This window comes from Macaca thibetana, chromosome 5 (genome assembly GCF_024542745.1).
Source record: "Macaca thibetana thibetana isolate TM-01 chromosome 5, ASM2454274v1, whole genome shotgun sequence".
NCBI lineage: Eukaryota > Metazoa > Chordata > Mammalia > Primates > Cercopithecidae > Macaca > Macaca thibetana.
This window is the reverse complement of record NC_065582.1, coordinates 127,938,664-127,961,295: the sequence shown is the minus strand read 5'-3', so window position 1 is coordinate 127,961,295 and position 22,632 is coordinate 127,938,664. Positions and strand designations below refer to the sequence as shown.

Here is a 22,632-nt window from a genome sequence, read left to right as displayed (position 1 = left end):
CATATAAACAATAGAGATTCATGATAGTCAAGTAGGAAATACAGATAAGCAAAAGGAAGAAAATTAAAATATCACATAATTTATCTACCCAGGGATAATGATATAATTGTAAACATTTTGGTGATTATTCCTCGGTCCCTTTTCTATGTATTTAAGTACATATACCCAGAATATGCATTCTTCTGAAAATGTGATTATGCCCTGATTATTGTCACCGAATTTACTCTAATATCTATTTGTGCTTCTAAATCTAGATATGGCTTCACCAAGGAAGTGATGAACAAATACAAGGTGCGCTGCCTTTAAAGACAAAAGTTTCTCTTAGTTCAGATAAGTTGAGTGAATTATTTGATGACATTTTGTTCATATCATTTTTTCCAGATACATGGGAAGGAAATACTAAGAACCCTGCAAGATGTTTTCTGTTGGCTTCCACTGGCCACTCTGATAGATGAGAAAGTTCTAATTCTTCATGGTGGGGTGTCAGACATAACTGATCTGGAGCTTTTGGACAAAATAGAGAGGAACAAGGTAGTGGTTAATGAAATAATACAAATTTCACCATAATGCCCAGTCTCATTGCCAATGTAAATGTTGTCTCACATGCTGACTGCAGTCAACTCATTATGGCTAAGAGTGTGGAGGCTGTTAAGAGTATGGAGGCTGGGCACAGTGGCTCATACCTATAATCTCAGCACTTTAGAAGACAGGAAGATTGCTTGAGACCAGGAGTTTGAGATGAGCCTGGGCAACATAGCAAAACCCTGTCTCTACAAAAAAATTAAAAACTTAGCTGGGAGTGGTGGCATGGCCCTGTAGTCTTAGCTACTTGGGAGGCTGCAGTGAGCTCTGATTGCCATTGCACTCCATCTTGCAGGGACACAGCGAGAACCTTTTTCTAAAAAAAAAAAAAGATTGAGAATCTGCAGTTGGGCTAGGGGGCAAGTGTGCTGCAGTCACTTTGTCATGTCTACCATGTACATGCTAGTGGGGAGTAGCAACCAGGGCCGTGTTATCTGCCATTGGATCTAGATAATTCTAAATACTACCTCTCAATCATTGTCACCTAAAGAGCCTACGTTTCCCAAATAATTCGTATTACCTTCAATTAAAGTCAAGAAATATGTTATTTAGTGCCTACTGCTACATTCAGAGAGCGTGCTAGTTGGCAGAAAAAAAGATGAAGATCAATTTCAGTTAAACTCAACAAGTATGTTTTGAGTGCTTACTATGTGCAAAGAAAGTGTTAGGGAGATAAAAAGATGAAACAGAGATGGTGCCTGCCCTAAAGGAACACACAATAACCAGAATGCGTTGGGGTTGGGAGTGGAAGAGTGTGAGACAGAATGTATGATTTACCAATAACAATAGATTTCTATTTCCCATTTCATTTTGGAAATGAAAACCTAGAAAGCAAAGGTTCTATTTTCTTTCACTTAACTCTTAAACTTGACTCATCCCACACAGGAAATGCTGCTACAACATCCATAACAACATTTTCCTGGGAAGTTCCAAAGACAGGGAACTCATCACCACACAATCAGTCTACTTCAACTTTGGGCAATTCTAATGGATATGGATATGAAAGTCTATGTATATGAGACATATGTGAAATGAAAGAATATGGCTTTAGAGTCAGACAGACCTGGGTTTGAATCCTGGAATAGGCGATTGTTGGCTGAAATGGCAGTTTGGTTCTATGAAGTTGTCCAGAGACCCAGGTTTCTTGTTACTCTGCCACCCTAATGTGTGGTTTCTAGACTTAGATACTATTTAGCAAGTAAGGATATGACTCCTTGTGGTTTGGCAACTAGAAACTTCTGTGTGTCCCTGTACACCCAAACTCAGTGTTTTCACTTACACATCTGTTTTATCTTTTTCTGTTTGTTTTTGAGACAGGGTCTCACTCTTGTCACCCAGGCTGGAGTGTGATGCCAAGATCACGGCTCACTGCAGCCTTGACCTCCTGGGCTCAGGCAATTCTCCAGCCTCAGCCTCCTGAGTAGCTGGGACTACAGTCACACACAATCATGCTTGGCTAATTTTTTTTAAAATTATTTGTAGAGGGCCGGGCGTGATGGTTCATGCCTGTAATTCCAGCACTCTGGGAATTGGAGGCGGGCGGATCACGAGGTAAGGAGTTTGAGACCAGCCTGACCAACATGGTGAAACCCTGTCTCTACTAAAAATACAAAAATTAGCCAGGCATGGTGGCGCACACCTGTAATCCCAGCTACTCAGGAGGCTGAGGTGGGAGAATCACTTGAACCCCGGAGGCAGAGGTTTTGGTGAGCTGAGATCATGCCATTGCACTCTAGCTTGGGCAACAGAGCAAGACTCCGTCTCAAAAAAAAAGAAAAAAAAAAATTTATGCCGGGCACCACGGCTCACACCTGTAATCCCAGCACTTTGGGAGGCCGAGGCGGGCAGATCACGAGGTCAGGAGATAAAGACAATCCTGGCCAACATGGTGAAACCCCATCTCTACTAAAAATCCAAGAAAATTAGCTGGGCGTGGCAGCACACGCCTATAATCCCAGCTACTCAGGAGGCTGAGGCAGGAGAATCGCTTGAACCCGGGAGGCGGACACTGCAGTGAGCCAAGATCACACCACTACACTCCAGCCTGGCAACAGAGCAAGACTCCGTCTCAAAAAAAGTTTATTTGTAGAGATGGGGTCTCACTATGTTTCCCAGGCTGGTCTTGAATTCCTGGGCTCAAGTAATCCTCCCAGTTTGGCCTCCCAAAGTGTTGGGATTATAGGCATGAGCGGCCACACTTAGCCATCAGTTGTATCTTGATGTTTCTCACAAACTTTCAACTCAAACGTTCTGACCAGCTGCTTGTATGTCTGGAGGCGGAGACAGCAAGCCACAGTACAGCAAATTATCTCATGGGAAGAATCATGTTTAATTTTGTAAACAGAGAAGAAGGAACTCTAGGAAAGAACGCTAAAGAAAAGTTTATTTTCTGTGGCTTAGCAAAAAGCTAACTTCCCAGTATTTGGTTTGCCAAGGTCTGGAGAGAGGGTGATGCAGCAAATGATACAGTCCAAGGACTACTTGGGAGAGAAGTACAGAGAGGTATGGGCTCCAGAGGCAGACTATCTGGATTCAGTCCTGGAAGAGTCTTAGTATTTTGTGCCTCAGTTTTCTTATCTGTACTATAAAAGACGCTATCTTATAGGATTGGTATGAGGGTTAATCAACTAATTTACAGAAAGTGCCCAGAACAGCGCCTATTTGGAAAAGACTGAAAACATAATAACACTATTAATCTCGTTAAGTTAGGGATGCTGCTTGAAGCAGATAATAAAATCCTTAAAATAAAATTACCTGGGCCAGGCACGGTGGTTCATACCTGTAATCCCAGCACTTTGGGAGGCCGAGGAGGGCAGATCACAAGGTCAAGAGATAGAGACCATCCTGGCCAACATGGTGAAACCCCCGTCTCTACTAAAAATACAAAAATTAGCTGGGCTTGGTGACACGCACCTATAGCCCCAGCTACTTGGGAGTCTGAGGCAGAAGAGTCACTTGAACCTGGGAGGGAGAGGATGCAGCAAACCGAGATCGCGCCACTGCACTCCAGCCTGGTGACAGAGCGACACTCCATCTAAAATAGTAGAAACGGGGTTTCTCTGTGTTGGTCAGGCTTCCACCTTCCTCAGCCTCCCAAAGTACTGGGATTACACGCCCAGCCTCTCTCTTTCTTTTCTTTCTTCCTTCCTTTCTTTCCTTTTTCTCTCTCTCTCTTTCTCTTTCCTTCCTTCCTTCCTTTCTTTTTTCCTTTCTTTCTTTCTTTCTTTCTTTCTTTCTTTCTTTCTTTCTTTCTTTCTTTCTTTCTTTCTTTCTTTCTTCTCTCTCTCTCTCTCTCTCTCTCTCTCTCTCTCTCTCTCTCTCCCTCCCTCCCTCCTTCCCTCCCTCCCTTCCTTCCTTTTTCTTTCCTTCTCTTTCTTTCTTCTTTCTTTCCTCAGGGTCTCCCTCTGTTACCCAGGCTGGAGTGTAGTGGTTCAATCTCAGTTTACTGCAACCTTGACCTTCCGGACTCAAGTGATCCTCCTGCCTCAGCCTCACTAGTAGCTGGGACTACAGGCAGGTGCCGCCGTGACCAGCCCATTTTTTTGTATTTTTTATAGAGAAAGCGTCTTGCCATGTTGCTCAGGCTGGTCTTGAACTCCTGGGCTTGAGTGATCCGGCGGGCTCAGTCTCCCGAAGTTCTAGGATTACAGGAGTGAGCCACCACACCCGACTGGGCCTACAGTTTCATTCCAGCATCTGTATCTCTTTCTGGCATGTTTAGATAGTTTCCACCATGAGGTGCAAAACGAGACAGAAGAGTGAGAAGCAGATGGAGGAGAAGGGAAAAGCCAACCGGAAGAGCTCTGCACAGGAACCCATCCCATGGTTTCTCCCACAAAGCCGCTCTCTTCCCTCTTCACCCCTTCGGCTCAGCTCCTACAAGGCCCACAAAACCAACAGGTCCTCCAGCATCCCCTGCGGCGGTTGCCTGGACGGGCGGGAGCTCTCCCGGCAGGTGCGGAGCTCGGTGGAACTGGAGCTGGAGCGGTGCCGGCAGCAAGCAGGCCTCCTGGTGACCGGACAGAAAGAGGAGCCCTCCCGCTCTGCCTCAGAAGCAGACTCTGAAGCCGGAGAGTTGCAGAAGCCCACTCAGGAGGAGTGGAGGCAGGTGAGCGTGGCCAGGCGCTGCTTCCTAGCATGTGGCTGCCAACAGGTCAAACCCGTTCCTTCCGTGGAAACTCAGGGTATGTTTTGAGGCCCCTCTTTCTGTCTCTCTCTGGAGTTACAATACCCCAGAAGGACACTAGTATTTGCCTAATGACTCTAATGTTTTAGAGTTTTATAAAAGATGAGGACGTGTGGCGGTTAGGCTCTATTGCCTGATAATACTTTGGTTAGTGATTGAGCACCAATAGGGTAAGAAGATAAGCTATGATTTGTTGGATGCTATTGTGTGTGTGTGTGTTTTTTTTTTAATGTGTCAGCAATATAGCTGCCATAGTTCAAGGCCAAAAGGGCTAGGCAGCAGCTTCTCTTCTCTGTTACCAGGCAAGAGCTGTCCCCAGATCTCTAGAACTATGTCACATGGCCACCCCTAGCTGCAGGGGAGACTTGGAGAGTAAGTAGTATGCAGCGAGGCACCCTGCCACCCCAAACCCAGAGTTCTGTCAGTATGGAAGAAGGAAGAGGATAATGGATATTGAGTAGGCGCTAACATTACTTGCCAAAATAGATGGCTCAGGCAGCCAACTTCACTGACGAAGACTATGGCAGAGAGAGCCCTGAAAAGGTTGTTGTAGCCATCCAGGTGGGAGATGATTACGGTGAGCTTGTTTTTTTTTGTTTTTTTTTGTTTTTTTTTAATTTGAGACAAAGTCACTGCAGTTGCTAAGGCTGGAGTACAGTGGCGTAATCATGACTCACTGCAGCCTGTACTTCCTAGGCTCAGATGATCCTCCTACCTCAGCCTCCCCAATGGCTGGGACTACAGGTGTGCACCACCATGGCCGGCTAATTTTTGTATTTTTTGAAGATACAGCGTTTCACCATGTTGCCCAGACTGGTCTTGAACTCCTGAGGCTCAAGCCATCACGCACCTTGGCCTCCCAAAGTGCTGGGATTACAGACGTGAGCCACTGCACCCAGCCTGAGCCGCTGTGCCTGGCCTGCAGTACTGTTAACAGAATTATAGGAACTTGCTGGTATTCAACCATTTCTGACCCGTAAGAATGGCAATCTCATGTAGTTCACCCAATAAAGAAATGAATTCAGAATTATTTAAGAGCTAAAATTAGCAGAACTTGCTGATTGATTGGATGGAGGGTAGTGAGAAAGAGAAGTTACAACTGACTCTGAGTCTAGAAGCCTCAGAAAAAGAGATGGTGCATTTAGGTTATGTTCTCCCAGAGTTATTGATCTGGGCTTCAACAGCAATTTAGAATTGAAATTGTAAAGTGTAGGTCTTTCCTTTTGCAAACTGACTCAGTGATAATGTCTTGATATTTACAAATCAGATGAAAGTTTTCTTTTACAAAAGTACTTTTAGGAAGCATTAAATGTTGGCTGGGCGTGGTGGCTCATGCCTGTAATCCCAGCACTTTGGGAGGCCGAGGCGGAAGGATCATCTGAGGTTAGGAGTTCTAGACCAGCCTCTGGTCAACATGGTGAAATCCGGTCTCTACTAAAAATACAAAAATTAGCCGGGCATGGTGGCACACGCCTGTAATCCCAGCTACTCGGGAGACTGAGGCAGGTGAATCCCTTGAACCTGGGAGGCGGAGGTTGCAGTGAGCTGAGATCACACCACTGCACTCCAGCCTGGGCAACAGAGTGAGACCCTATCTCAAAAAAAAAAAAAAAAAAAAAGAAAGTATTAAATATCACTAACCAAAATTATTCAGTTATTTCATCTGAGTAGTATATGACTGGCAGTTACTGTCTTCCTGAGTATTAATAATAGGGTAGAATCTGAAGTGTTAGAAAAATTGCTCAGCTCTTCTGCAATTACTTATTTGTTTGTTTGTTTGTTTGTTTGAGGTGGAGTCTCGCTCTGTCGCCCAGGCTGGAGTGCAGTGGTGCGATCTCGGCTCACTGCAACCTCCCTCTCCCGGGTTCAAGTGATTCTCCTGCCTCAGCCTCCCCAATAGTTGGGATTACAGGTGTTGCACTGCCGTGCCTGGCTCATTTTTTCGTATTTTTAGTAAAGATGGGGTTTCACATGTTGGCCAAGATGATCTTGAACTCCTCACCTCAAAAGATCCACCTACCTCAGCCTCCCAAAGTACTGGGATTACAGCCTGGCATTCTCTGCAATTTGTAAAAAAGAAAAAAAAATTCTTAAACTACTTTAAGAAATAAAATGTCAGTTGCGCTTTCCCAGTTCCCAGGACCACATCTGGGATCTTGTGAATATGCAAGAGACTCTCTTGCCAGTCCCAGGACTTGCGCCTTCTCTTTAGGGCAAACGTCCAGGAGTCTGGAGCACTGGCACTGACTGAAGACTACTGGCCATGATCAAAGCTTCTAGCAGGGCAACTTCATCTGTTTTACATATTGAACTTTCATATCAGATTTATTTTCAAGAAAGTGGGTATATACTTGTCAACGAATATGTATACATGCACACATTCATTTTGTGAGCAATAAGAAATTCTGGAACCTTAGAGGTCCAAAATATAAATGCATGTCAAATATTTCTTGCATGGACATTTATTCACTTATTTTTATTCCTCCTCCTCCTCCTCTTCTTTTCATCTGAATGCCTGTGGATGAATATGTATCTAGTTTTGGGGAAGGAAAACATCTCTTGGTCTTCTCAGGTTGTAGATATCCTGTGGAGTGATCCCATGGCTCAAGAGGGCTGCAAGGCCAACACTATTCGAGGAGGAGGCTGTTATTTTGGGCCTGATGTGACACAACAGTTGCTACAAAAATACAACCTGCAATTCCTGATCCGTTCACACGAATGCAAACCTGAAGGCTATGAATTCTGTCACAACCGCAAGGTGGGTGCTCCCTCTGCAGCAGCACAGGCTTGTGTGTCACCGAAGTAGTCCAAAGGGCTCAGGCCTGGATGAGCAAAGGCTCTCAGTTTCTAACAACCTACAGACCTTGTATTTGTTACCCACTTGCTCAAAGCAACTAGGTCTTTTATAGTCATTTATCCTTGACTCTTATAGCCTCTTTAATACCCAAAGTTTGATTGAGGCCACTGTCCACCAATAGCCTGAGTGACATGGTCCCGTTTTATGAATGGAAATACAAGGCCTGTGTTTTCCCAGCTACACCTTTATTCTTCAGGTCATGTGGCTCACTGTCACATGTCTCAAAAAAGCCTACAGGGTAATTGGATTTCTGCACTGCTCCCCAGGCAGGGATTCAGCATCATTTGTCTTCTCAGGAGCACAATTAACATCCTGACTGATCTTTGGACATCTCCAAATCCTACAATATTTGTCTCTCCTAATACCACTAGGTTATACTGTACAAGTTTCTTTATTGCAGGACTTCTAAGAACCTTTAGTTTCCTACCACTGTAAATCTTCAGGAAGAGATACAGTATCTAGCATTTCCCTAGGTATTGACTGTGAAAACTTTTTTCATACAGCATCTGAGGAGCCACAACCGTCCGTAGGAAACTCTGCTTTAAGGCACCACATCAGCTCTCAGAACTGATTTTCCTCCTCATTGCAATGGCCATCCTGGTTTTATCAGCCCCAGCTCACCTCTAAGTTGAAGCAAATATGGTGTTTTCTATGACCCCTGCTATTTTCAGTTGGGATAAAAATGTGAAGAAGATACATTGTGAAACTATCAGAATTCAAATTTCTATGACTTGAGTCACAACTCTTACCCTATTAGCATTGATGACAAGGAAGGGAAGGAAGGAAGGAAGGAAGGAAGGAAGGAAGGAAGGAAGGAAGGAAGGAAGGAAGGAGGAAGGAGGAGGAAGGAAGGAAGGAAGGAAGGAAGGAAGGAAGGAAGGAAGGAAGGAAGGAAGGAAGGAAGGGAGGGAGGGAGGAAGGAAGGGGTTTCCCAGATGAGCACTAGGAGAAACAGCAGTCTCTGCAGTTGAGTCGGGCCACATAGGCTTGAGGGTGAGGGTTTCTTCAGTGAATGTGAATGCCTTTCTCTCTTCTGTTTTGATGTAGGTATTAACGATCTTTTCTGCCTCCAACTACTATGAAGTTGGCAGCAACAGAGGGGCCTATGTCAAACTGGGGCCAGCCCTGACCCCACATATCGTGCAGTATCAAGCTAACAAGGTGACCAACACACTCACCATGAGGCAAAGGCAAGACTTTTCAATGAGTGGTTTTCAGAAAAAAATTATAGTGTTTATAGAATCTTTGAATGAAGTGTCAAATGTTATATTTATCCAAATTCTACGTGAGAATTCAGAATTTGGCTATGTCACATGAAGTTCTATTAATATGATAGACATTAGAGTAGGAGTCTCTTCCTTCTCCTCCACACACTGCTAATAGCTCTATCTACCCATCTTTAATGGGAGCAACAAATTTGTTTTCTGCAGAAAGTATTTTCAGTGGGGCACAGTGGCTTATGCCTGTAATCCCAGCACTCTGGGAGACTGAGGCAGGAGGATAGTTTGAGCCCAGGAATTCCAGACCAGCCTGGGCAACATGGGAAAACTCCATCTCTACAGTAAATACAAAAATTAGCCTGATGTGGTGGTGTGCTCTTGTAGTCCCAGCTACTTGGGGGACTGAGTGGGGAGGATGGCTTGAGCTTGAGAGGTGGAGTTTGCAGTGAGCCAAGATTGTGCCACTGCACTCCAGCCTGGGTGACACAGCAAAACTGTCTCAAAAAAACAAAAAACAAAAAAAAAAGAAGAAGAAATTATTCTCCATGGCTGCGTCTTGGGTAAAGTCTGCTTACTAAACCACTAAGTCTTTCTAAAGTTACTCTTCTATTTTCTCTCATCTTTAATGGGTTTGTGTTACCCCTACAAGCCACAGCCAGAGGTTCTTTCACTGTCTGGAGATTGGCAGGTGAAATTCAGTGCACATATTTGTTAATGAGGCCCCTTTCTTTCTGGAAGGAAGCATATAATATCATTTGAATGCTAGCTTTTGGCCGGGCATGGAGGCTCACGTCTGTAATCCCAGCACTTTGGGAGGCCGAGCCGGGGGGGTCATTTGAGGTTAGGAGTTTGAGACCAGCCTGGCCAACATGATGAAACCCCGTCTCTATTAAAAATACAAAAAAATTACCCAGGCGTGGTGGTACACACCTGTAATCCCAGCTACTTGGGAGGCTGAAGCAGGAGAATCGCTGGAACCCAGGAGGCAGAGGTTGCAGTGAGCCGAAATCATGCCACTGCACTCCAGCTTGGGTGACAGAGTGAGACTCCGTCTCAAAAATTAAATAAATAAATAAATAAATAAATAAATAAATAAATAAATGGTAGCTTCTGAGATGATTCTGAGTTCTTAGTTGAGAGATTACCATCACAAAATGTTATAAAGAATTTATATGTGTAGTCTCACAGTGAATTTATGCAACAGATATTGTTGTTAATTTCAGTTTTGTAGAAGAGATTATTAAAGAACCAAGGTTAAATCAACTGACCTGTGGCCACACAGCTAGTCCTTGAGTGAAGGTAGTCCTTGACCGAGGCAATTCTGTTTCAGAACCCACACTTTTAATGTCTATGCAATATTGCCTCCCACAGCAAAGATGGCCTCAGAGTATATAAGATGCTAACAGATACAGTTTTAGTGCTACTAAACATGCTTCTTTAAATATTCAGCCTAACAGAGCTAGAAATTAAGATAGTCAAAGTTAGCATGAATCAGGTGGATAGAGAACATGTTAGTATTTAGCATTTACCCTTGTGTGAGTGCTATAAAAGTACATTATTTTAAATCATTCTCAAGTTACTAAATATAGGCCAGCCTCACTTAAAAAGAAGAATTATGTAAAAATAAAAACTCACCAAGTGAATGTCAGACCTACTGTGCAGCAAAATCATCTGTGGAGCTTTATAAAAAGTCAGCCATTTGAGCCTCACCCAGCCCTTCCGAATTAGAATCTCCAGGGGTGAGCCCTGGTACCTGGAGCACAGAACTGTGATCCCATAGGATATAGGGGTTGTCTCTGCAAAAAGAGTCACTGTAGAGAATCCTAGAAATAGTGTGTTTCAGTAAGATAGTCAAAAAGCATTCAGCTCTTTGTAACCTTCATTGATTGCATTAAATAAGTATAACATCACCTGATTTATCACTTATCCAGTGACTTCAACTGTAGGAGCACAGTGGAGAACTTAGAAGAAAGGAGGGAAATGTCACTGAGCAACCATAATTGATGATGTCTCAATGTCCATAAAGCCAAGAAAACATGCTTTTTTTTTTTTTTTTTTTTTTTTTTTTTTTTAATGAGACAGGGTATCGGTCTGTCACTTAGGCTGGAGTACAGTGGCATGATGACAGGTCACTGCAGCCTCGACCTGCTGGGCTTAAGAGATCCTCCCACCTCAGCTACCTGACACCTGGGACTACAGGCATGCGCCACCACACCCAGCTAATTTTTTAAATTTTTTGTAGAGACAGAGTCTCACTATTCTGCCCAGGCTGGTCTCAAACTCCTGAGCTCAAGTGATCCTCCTGCCTTGGCCTCCCAAAGTGCTAGGATTACAGGTGTGAGCCTCCATGCCTGGCCTGATAACATGCTCTTCTTAGAGGAATCCTCAGTCAGAATTCATTTACTTTTTGTTTCAATCCACTTCTCACAATAATAGCAGAGCCAGCTTGGAGCCATCACAGCCAGTTGGATATCTGGCCTCCCTCCTTGATAGCTATGTGACCTCGACCTAATTACTATCTCTGGCCGTAATGGGCATAATGGACTTAATGTTATCATTCCTTCTTCAATGAGTGTTGAGGGATGAATGAGATAATCCATGTAGAGCTCTGCATTTAGTAAGTGTTTACTAAGTGTTGCTTGACGTATGGACAGGAAAGCCTTCTACATCCAGATAGCTTTCAAGGGCATTGCCCTACTCCATCCCTGCATAACTCTCCCTGACTACAGATTACCAGGAGCAGCTTAAATGCTTTGTCTAACTAGTGGTTCTTAAACTTTTTAGGAGTCCCATACTTCTGTTAGCCTCTGATAAAACAACAAGCTGTCTACAGAATATCAAAATATTAGGGGTTGTCACTGCAAAAAGAGTCACTGTAGAGAATCCTAGAAATAGTGTGTTTCAATAAGATAGTCAAAAAGCGTTCAGCTCTTTGAAACCTTCATTGATTGCATTAAATAAGTACAACATATGCTCACATACCTGTGAAATTTGGGGTGAGTTTTAGGTGGTTCACACTTTCTTTTCCTTTTGTAGAGACAGGGCCTTGCTCTGTCACCAAGGCCAGAGTATAGTAGCGTGATCATAACCTCGAATTCCTGGGCTGAAGCAATCCTCCTGCCATAGTCTCCCAAGTAACTGAGATTACAGGCATGCACCACCACGCCTGGCTAATTTTAAAGTTTTTTTTGGTAAAGAAACCCAGCCTAGCTGTGTTGCCCAGGGTAGTCTTGAGTTCCTGGCCTCAAGTGATCCTCCCACTTCAGCCTCCCAAAGTGCTGGGATTATAGGCATGAGCCACCATGCCTAACTGGTTCACACCTTTTTTTTTTTTTTTTTTGAGATGGGGTCTCACTCTGGTTGTTCAGGCTGGAGTGCAGTGGTACGATCTTGCTCACTGCAATCTCAACTTCCCAGGCTCAGGTGATTTTCCCACCTCAGCCTCCCAAATAGCTGGGACTATAGGCATATGCCACCATGCCAGGCTAGGTTCACACTTTTTTTTTTTTTTGAGACGGAGTTTCACTCTTGTTGCCCAGGCTGGAGTGCAATGGCATGATCTCGGCTTACTGCAACCTCCGCCTCCCAGGTTCAAGCAATTCTCTTGCCTCAGCCTCCCTCGTAGCTGGGATTATAGGCATGTGCCACCACACCCAACTAATTTTGTATTTTTAGTAGAGTCGGGGTTTCTCCATGTTGGTCAGGCTGGTCTCAAACTCCCAACCTCAGGTGATCCACCGGCCTCGGCCTCTCAAAGTGCTGGGATTACAGGCGTGAGCCACCGCGCCCAGCCGGTTCACATTCTTTTAAGGGTCTATGGAGCCCACTTAAAGACTGTCATGTTAAATGCCTTCAACTGCAGTAAGATTTTCATCAAACATGATTTAATTTTTTTTAACTTTTAACACCGGAAAAGTTCCCCATGCTCATCCTGTTTGTGTACAACAGGGAAGAGTAAAGGAGCTCTCCCTCAAGAACTGAGCTCTTGCGAGACTGATAAGTTAAGAAAGAGAGAGTAGAAATATAGTAAAATCTCCAAGTATTTCTTCTATACCAGTGTGTTAAAATGTTGCTTTTTCATCTCCTGTCCCAGGATTAGCAGAGTGGAGGAGTCAGCTCTGAGAGCTCTGAGGGAGAAGCTGTTTGCTCATTCTTCAGATCTTCTCAGTGAATTTAAGAAGCATGATGCAGATAAAGTCGGTAAGAATGATGAAGTTAAAGATTCACAGAGGAGGGAAGCTAGCCAGAAAATCTCTGTCTTACACTAGTTAGCAAATAAATATTTGTTGCTTTAATGAGTGACCCAAAGTCCCCTTTGGCTATATCCTCCATTTTATTCAACTTAATGTCTCATTTATTCTAACTAAATTTTAAAATTCTAAGCTTTTAACAAAATATGAACTTGGCCAAATAGAGAGGGTGAAAAGAAATAGAGTCAGCGAAGGGTAACATGGCCAGAACCAAGCAAAGGACAAGTGGGAGAAGTTATAAGAGTATAAGACTGGCAAAAGACCAATGGCTTGACTTGTTGAAGTTGAGTGTGTGCTTAGCTATTTCATGATTAGCCAAGCTAGAAGTGTTGTCTGCTCAACGAATGGAATTTCTAATGGACATTGACTAACTATATCCCTATTTAAAAACAGCAGTAACATTTATGAATTCATAGTAATATCTTTTCATGTACACATACTGTAGCCTTCCAAGAGTTTCAGTGAATGATCTATTCCAAGGAATTTAGGTGGTTTAATTTTTTTTAAATAACCAGTGTGTAGGTATATAATGTTTTATGATATTATTTACAAGACTCTTATGTGGCTTGCAGAAGTATTTCCAGATTCAGTAAACAAAAATGTAAAATGCCTAATTAAGTTTGAATTAGACAGACAGATAGACAACAAATAATTTTTATGCAATATTTGGCACTTTTATGTACTTTATGGTCTGTCTTCAATAAAATTTAACTGGACGTCTTGTATTTTATCTGGCAAGCCTAGCTTTCAACCAACTTTGCCACTACCAACAAAAATAGTGACAGTCCCCATTATTTCTATTACCTGCAGATAGTAAGAAGGCTGTCAGGATAAAAATATACACACCATTGGGCAGGAAACTAGACTTCTAGGTGACAAGTCAACAAGTTCGCTCTCACCTGTAGGTTTGATCACCTTGAGTGACTGGGCAGCAGCGGTGGAGTCTGTGTTGCATTTAGGACTGCCATGGCGGATGCTGAGGTCACAGCTGGTGAACAGCTCAGCAGACAACATGCTGGAGTACAAGTCTTGGCTGAAGAACTTGGCCAAGGAACAACTGAGCCACGAGGTAACGGTGTGGTAATGGTGAATGAGAGCACCTGTGGCCTATGATACTCCCTAGAGAGAACTTGAGTCAGAAACAACCAATTAGTAATAACCCAAAAAGCTGGATGGGTGAGAAAGGGTAATAACTATTTCTTGAGTTTCTATGTGTCAGGCTTTGTGTTAAGTGGTTTTCATACGTTGCCTCAGTTAATCCTCAAAACCACTCCAAGAGATACATATTATCAGCACCATTACTGCCCACAGCGGTTAGCAACTTGCCTGAGGTCATAGAACGACTGAGTTGGGACTCAAGCCAAGGTCTGTCTTACCTCAAGGCCCATTTTCTTTCCTCAACACCATGGTGCTTACCCTACTTAAAAAAGTATTTATTCAATAACTACTTATAGAATATGTAATGTATGTGCAACCTTGGGCTAGGTACTTCTTTTAACAATGTTATTGCAATATAATTCACATACCATGCAATTCATCCATTTAAAGTGTACGATTCGGCTGAGTGTGGTGGCTCACTCCTGTAATCCTAGCAGTTTGGGAGGCTGAGGAGGGTGGATCACTTGAGGCCAGGAGTTTGAGACCAACCTGGCCAACACGGGGAACCCCCCTCTCTTCTTAAAATACAAAACTTAGCTGGGTGTGGTGGCATATGCCTGTAGACCCAGCTATTGGGAGGTGAGGTGGAGAATCGCTTGAACTCAGGAGGCAGAGGTTGCAGTGAGCCAAGACCATGCCACTGCACTCCAGCCTGGGCAACACAGCGAGACTCTGTTTAAAAAAACAAATCTGAAAGGCTCCAAAGTCCAAAACTTTTTAAGTGCCAACATGATGCCACAAGTAAAAAATTCCACATCTGACACCTTTGCTTTCTGATGGTTCGATGTATGCAAACTTTGTTTCATGCACACAATTATTAAAAATATTTTATAAAATTACCTTCAGGCAGCCGGGCATGATGGCTCATGCCCATAATCCCAGCACTTTGTGAAGCGAAGGTAGGCAGATCACCTGAGGTCAGGAGTTCGAGACAGCCTGACCAATGTGGAGAAATCCCGTCTCTACTAAAAATACAAATATTAGCCGGGCGTGGTGGTGCATGTCTCTAATCCCAGCTACTCAGGAGGCTGAGGCAGGAGAATCGCTTGAACCCGGGAGGCGGAGGTTGCAGTGAGCTGAGATCAGGCCACTGCATTCCAGCCTGGACAACAAGAGCAAAACTCTGTCTCAAAGTAAACAAACAAAAATTACATTCAGGCTAGATGTATAAGGTGTATATGAAACAAAAATTAATTTTGTGTTTAAACTTGGGTCCCATACCCAAGATATCTCATTATATACAGGTAAATATTACAATGTCCAAAAAAACCCAAAATTTAAAACATTTCTGGTCCCAAGCGTTTTAGACAAAGCATACATAACCTGTGTGTGCAACCATCACCACAGTCAATTTTGGAAGATTTTCATCATGGGTGAGGTGCTTCTTAAATCACTAGATTATTTGGTGGGCTGAACTGGGTAGAGGGAATGGAGGGATGGCAAAATATTTTCAGATTTTTTCAAGAATGTGTGATTGTCAGGGTTGATTGTGTGTTAATTATATATTGGAAGAAGCCTAAACATATGACAAAGAAGGAAAATGAATTTTTTCTTGCAGAACATACAATCAAGTTTGCTGGAAACACTGTACCGAAACCGATCCAACCTGGAGACCATTTTTAGGATCATAGACAGTGATCATTCAGGTAAAGGCACTCATTATTCTATCACTTTTGACGCACTGCAAGTATTTTACCTCAAACCCTTAATGCCCTTCCTGATTCATCTCCACTCAGGCATTTGGAGAGCAAGGTAAGAAGATTAGTGCTTATAAATGGCAGAAACTAGGAAAGTACTTGAGTAGTATAAGCAGCCCATAGAGAAAGAAGTGGGGCAGAGAAGAATGAAGACAAACTGAATGAGAGCTTCTTATAGGAAAAATAATTATTAGAAGACGTAATATCCTCTGGGCATGGTGGCTCCTGCCTGTAATCCCAGCACTTTGGGAGGCCGAGGCGGGTGAACACCTGAAGTCAGGAGTTCGAGACCAGTCTGGCCAACACGGTGAAACCCAGTCTCTACTAAAAACACAAAAATTAGGCGGGTGTGGTGGCACATGTCCGTAATCCCAGGTACTTGGGAGGCTGAGGCAGGAGAATCGCTTGTAGCCGGGAGGTGGAGGTTGCAGTGAGCCGAGGTTATGCCACTGGACTCCAGCCTCTGTGACAGAGTTGAGACTCTGTCATAAAAAAAAAAAAAAAGCAAAAGAAAGATGTGATATCCTTTACAGTACCATCGAAGATAGCCACAAAGTAATGAAAAGTGCTTAGAATAGAAAGGCGTTTGCAACCTCACTCCCAAAACTTTTTTTTAACTTTAAATTTTGAAAGAATTATAGATTCACAGGAAGTTACTAAAAAAATGTATGGTGAGGTCCTGTACATCCTCATCCTGTTCCCCCACATCCTGTTCCCCCAATGGTCCAAAGGCTTTTTTCAATGTTATTATTGGTTTCTTTTGAGGCATAATTCACAAACCACATAATTCACCTGTGTAAAGTACTCAATTTAGTGGTTCTTGGTAAAGTCACAAGATTGTATAACCATCACCACTATCTAATTTTAGACCTTTTTTTTTTTTTGAGACAGAGTCTCCCTCTGTCACCCAGGCTGGAGTGCACTGGCACAGTCTTGGATCACTGCAATCTCCAACTCCTGGGTTCAGGTGATTCTCCTGCCTCAGCCTCCCAAGTAGCTAGGATTACAGGCATGTGCCACTACACCCGGCTATTTTTTTTTTTTTTTTTTTTTTTGTATTTTTAGTAGAGACAGGATTTCACCATGTTAGCCAGGATGGTCTCTGTCTCCTGACCTCGTGATCTGCCTGCCTAGATCTCCCAAAGTGCTGGGATTACAGGCGTGAGCCACTGCGCATGGCCTAGAACACTTTAATCACCCTAGAAAGAAATCTCATACCTGTTAGCAATTACTCCTCATTCCCTATCCCTCCTCCACGAGTCCCTGGCAACCACTAATCTACTTTCTGTCTCTATGGATTTGCCTATTATGGACGTTTGATATAAACAGAATCATGCAAAATATGGCCTCTGGTGTCTGGATTCTGTCACCTAGCCTGTGTTCACGATTCATCCATGTTGCAGCAGTATCAGTTTTTCTTTCCTTTCTAATGACTGAATAATATTCCATTGTGTGGACACAACTTTTATTTATCCAGTCATTAGTTGATAGACTTTGGATTGTTTCTACTTTTGGCTACTATGAACGATGCTGCTATGAACATTCATGTGTGACTTTTTGTGTCAATATATGTTTTCAGTTTTCTTGGGTATATACCTAGGAGTGTAATTGCTTGGTCATATGGTGATTCTATGTCTAACTAAATGAGGAATTACCAAGCCATTTCTCACAGTAGCTGTACCTGTTTATATTGCCACCAACAATGTATAAGGGTTCCAGTTTCTCTACATCCTCACCGACGCTTGTTATTTTCCATTTTTGTTTTTTGTGGGTTTTTTTTTTTTAGTTTTTATTATACCTGTTCTACTGTAGTTTTGACTTTCATTTCCTTAATAACTAATGATGTTGAACATTTTCATGTGCTTATTGGCCATTTGTATATCTCTTTCGGAGATATGTCTATTCAAATCCTTCGTCCATTTTTAAATTGAGCTATTTGTCTTTTTATTTGAGTTGTAAGAGTTATTCATATATTCTGGGTACTAGGACATTATCAGACATATGCTTTGCAAATTTTTTTTTCTGATTTTGTGGATTGTCTTTTCGCCTTCTTGGTAGCGTCCTTTGATGCCCGAAAGTTTTTTTTTTTTTTTGAGACGGACTCTCACTCTGTCACCTAGGCTGGAGTGCAATGGTACAATCTTGGCTCACTGCCACCTCCGCCTCGTGGGTTAAAGTGATTCTTCTGCCTCAGCCTCCTGAGTAGCTGGGACTACAGGCACCTGCCACCATGCCTGGCTAATTTTTGTATTTTTAGTAGAGACAGGGTTTCACCATGTTGGCCAGGCTGGTCTTGAACTCCTGACCTCGTGATCTGCCTGCCTCAGGCTCCCAAAGTGCTGGGATTACAGGCGTGAGCCACCGCACCCAGCCTGATACCCAAAAGTTTTTAATTTTGAAGAAGTACAATTTACTTTTTCTTTTGTTGTTTATGCTTTTGGTGTTATAGCTTTTTTTAGCTATAAAACTGTTGCATAACCTAAGGTCACAAAGATTTACACTTATGTTTGCTTCTAAGAGTTTTAGAGTTTTAGCTCTTACATTTAGGTCTTTGATCCATATCGAGTTAGTTTTTTTATATAGTGTTAGGTAGGTGTCTAGCTTTACTCTCTTTGCATGTCCATATCTGGTTGTCCCACATCATTGTTGAAAAAAACTATTCTTTACCCATTAAATGATCTTGGGACCCTTGTAGAAAATCAATTGACTATAGATATATGGGGTCCAAAGGATTTTAATGGCCAGAATAAATTAGTATATGTTTGAGATGATTAAATGCAGGGTTTCTCAATAGTGGTACTGTTGACATTTATTAGAGGTCAGTAGCACCTCACCTCCATCTTAGTCATAACAAACAATAATGTCTCCAGACATTGCCAAATGTCCCCTGGAGGGAGGGGAGCAAAATTGCTCCCAGCTGAAAATCTTTGGTGAGCCAATGGTTTGTGTGATCCTCTTGGAAGTTTAAATTAGATACTAGACTTTGGGTATCTCTCTGTTAAGCAGTAGGGAACAGGTGCCCTTGTAAGAATGTCAGAGAAAATGAACATTAAAAACTAGACTAACACACTGAAGTGATTTCCTCCCTCTGATAAGGGTTCATCTCACTGGACGAGTTCAGGCAGACCTGGAAGCTGTTAAGCTCCCATATGAATATCGACATTACAGATGACTGCATCTGTGACCTTGCCCGGAGTATTGATTTCAATAAAGATGGCCACATCGATATTAATGAGTTCCTGGAGGCCTTCCGCCTTGTGGAGAAATCCTGCCTGGAGGGCGATACCTCAGAATGCCCACAAGCTACAAATGCTAAAGACAGTGGCTGCAACAGTCCAGGTGCATGCTAAGAACAGCCTGGTCTTCATCACCCAAAGTGCCTCATAGGCAAAGCTCAGCTCCTCGCTAGACTATCTCCCTTATTCTCCATGTGAAACTTTATGATGAAAATTTACCGGCCGGGCGCGGTGGCTCAAGCCTGTAATCCCAGCACTTTGGGAGGCCGAGACGGGCGGATCACGAGGTCAGGAGATCGAGACCATCCTGGCTAACACGGTGAAACCCCATCTCTACTAAAAAATACAAAAAAACTAGCCGGGCGAAGTGGCGGGCGCCTGTGGTCCCAGCTACTCGGGAGGCTGAGGCAGGAGAATGGCGTAAACCCGGGAGGCGGAGCTTACAGTAAGCTGAGATCTGGCCACTGCACTCCAGCCTGGGCGAGAGAGCCAGACTCAGTCTCAAAAAAAAAAAAAAAAGAAAAGAAAATTTACCTATCTATACGCTTCGGAATCACCTGTGTATTTCAGTGTGGAGGGGTGGGTTGGGGTGTTGTTTATGTATGTGTTTTAAGTATATAAGTGCCCCAACCCCATCTCACAATCTTCACAAAGTAGAACTTAGTGTTTTTAAATTCTAAATTCTAAAGTCTACTTCAATTAAGAACCACTGACAATTTAACTCCCTCATTGTTTTTATTTTATATATATATATATTTTTTGAGATGGAGTTTCTCTCTTGTTGCCTGGTCTGGAGTGCATTGGCGTGATCTCAGCTTACCGCAAACTCTGCCTCCCAGGCGATTCTCCTGCCTCAGCCTCCTGAGTAGCTGGGATTACAGGCATGTGCCACTACACCAGGCTAATTTTGTGTTTCTAGTAGAGATGGGGTTTCTCCATGTTGGTCAGGCTGGTCTTGAACTCCTGACCTCAGGTGATCCGCCCTCCTCAGCCTCCCAAAGTGCTGGGATTATAGGCATGAGCCACTGCACCCAGCCTATTTTATACTTTTTAGTTATTGTCTTAAAAATGTCATATTGGTAAAGGAAAGTTATTTAAAAATTGTAATTCCATGAACCAAGCATATGGATTTTCTTCATTATTTACTTTTTCTTACTTGTTACTGTAGTGTTTATATAATTTTATGTTCTGCTTTTAAAAAAAATAAATGCATATCTGATTGTAAACCCTCTCCCATGTGTTTCCCTTGTGATTCTGTATTCTTCATGATTATTAGTTTAATGCTTGCATAATTTTCTTTGAAGTGGACATGCTATAATCTATGCAGCCATGCTCCGATTATTAAACATGTATATTATTTCCACTTTTTCGTTATTAGAAATAACACTAGGGAGAGCATTAGAACAAATACCTAATGCATGCAGGGCTTAAAACCTAGATGATGGGTTGATAGGTGCAGTAAACCACCATGGCACATGTATAACTATGTAAAACAAACCTGCATGTTCAGCACATGTATCCCAGAACTTAAAGTAAAATTAAAACAAAAAGAAATAACACTGCAGTTAATAACATAGTGCATACAGCTTGTTTTATGCATATCTTTTTAATTTTATGTTTTAGTGGTATAAAATCCCAGGAATGGGATTACTTTGACAAAGGATGTTTGTCAAATTAGTCTAGGTGCTTCACAGAAACAGAAGCAATATGATATTTACATAAGTATTTACTATAAATAATTGGCTTACATGATTATGGAGGCTGAGAAGTCCTAAGATCTGCAGCTGGTAAGCTGAAGAACCAGGAGATCCAATGGTGTAAGTTCCAGTCTAAGTCCAAAGGCTTGAGACTCAGAAGAGCCAATGGAGTCAGTTTCAGTTCATGTTTGAGTAGGCAGGAAAAAAACCAATGTCCCTGCTCAAAGGCAGTGAGACAGAGAAAAATAATTCTTTCTTATTCATCCCTTTATTATATTCAGGCTTTCAACAGATTGGATGAGGTCTAGTCACCTTGGTAAGGACAATCTCCTTCACTCAGCCTACAGATTCAAATGTTAAATCTCATCCAGAAACAGCCTTACAGACACACCCACATATAATATTTAACCAAATATCTAAATATCCTGTGGCTCAATCAAGTTGACGAGTTGACACGTAAAGTCAACCATCACAAGTATGAACATTTTAATGGCATGATACATACTGCCAGGTTGCTCTTCAGAACTGGGCTTACCGATTTTACCATAAACTCATAAGCTTTTAGTGGGATCATTGCTAACTTCTGCTAAAGGTGAATGATAGTGCTTCCATGATATTTTACTATGGATTTATGTGATTAATATCCAAAACTGTCTCCACTATCTCATTTTATTGATAAACTAAGGAAATTGAGGTTTAGAGAACTTGCTGGGTATGTGTGATCTAAGTTACTAACACAACCAGGACTGGAACCCATTTCTGCCTCCACCTAGGATTTTTTCCAGTTATACCCATGACTATATTATCTGTTTGGATTGTCTATACACAATCTATGGCTCTTTCTTGTGTGACAAACAGACCCTATCCCTACAGTGATCCCCAACCCCAGTGATTTTCCATTGGGGTTGTGCTTTTCCTCCTGGTGTTTGTGCTTTTGTGTGATCTCCTCCCCATGAGTGTAGGTGGGACCTGTGACTTGCTTCTAACCAAGAAACCATGACACAGGTGATGGGATGTTACTCTTGTGATTATATTACATTATATGAAATTCCATGTTAGTAGACTGAAGCAAGGGAGATTTTCCTTGCTGGCTGGACAAGCTAGCAGCTATGTTAAGGAAACTTGCATAAGGAATGGGTGCCCTGTAAGATCTGCCAAAAGCCTCCGACAAATGGCTACAAAAAGCCAGGGTCTTCAAAAATACATTCACGGCCGGGCGCGGTGGCTCAAGCCTGTAATCCCAGCACTTTGGGAGGCCGAGACGGGCGGATCACGAGGTCAGGAGATCGAGACCATCCTGGCTAACACGGTGAAACCCCGTCTCTACTAAAAAATACAAAAAACTAGCCAGGCACGGTGGCGGGCGCCTGTAGTCCCAACTACTCGGGAGGCTGAGGCAGGAGAATGGCGTGAACCCGGGAGGCGGAGCTTGCAGTGAGCTGAGATCCGGCCACTGCACTCCAGCCTGGGCGGCAGAGCGAGACGCCGTCTCAAAAAAAAAAAAAAAAAAATACATTCACAAGGAAATACATTCTCAAATAAGTTGTATTAGTTTGGAAGCAGGTTCTTCCCTAGTTGAGCCTCCAAATGAAAATGCAGTCTGGCCAACAATTTGAATAAAGCTTGTGAGACCCTAAGTAGAGGATCCAGTAAAGCCATGCTCAGATTCTTTATCCACTAAGTTTGTTGTAATTTGTTCCACAGCATAGAAAATATATCTTGCTGCTGGGCAAGGTGGCTCACGCCTGT

The 22,632-nt window shown here is 42.7% G+C and overlaps 1 protein-coding gene across 1 annotated transcript in view; it reads left to right on the top strand.

The window, feature by feature from the left end:
• The window catches only part of PPEF2 (protein phosphatase with EF-hand domain 2), a 32,285-nt gene extending 12,885 nt beyond the window's left edge, over window positions 1-19,400 (top strand). Inside the window, exons 8-16 of the mRNA XM_050790840.1 lie at window positions 255-291; window positions 382-531; window positions 4,304-4,690; window positions 7,341-7,526; window positions 8,673-8,815; window positions 12,939-13,045; window positions 14,001-14,164; window positions 15,812-15,899; window positions 19,047-19,400. Of these exons, the coding sequence (XP_050646797.1) occupies window positions 255-291; window positions 382-531; window positions 4,304-4,690; window positions 7,341-7,526; window positions 8,673-8,815; window positions 12,939-13,045; window positions 14,001-14,164; window positions 15,812-15,899; window positions 19,047-19,300 (1,516 nt within the window). The 3' untranslated portion in view covers window positions 19,301-19,400. The remainder of the gene's footprint in view (window positions 1-254; window positions 292-381; window positions 532-4,303; window positions 4,691-7,340; window positions 7,527-8,672; window positions 8,816-12,938; window positions 13,046-14,000; window positions 14,165-15,811; window positions 15,900-19,046) is intronic.
• Window positions 19,401-22,632: the final 3,232 nt, after the last annotated feature.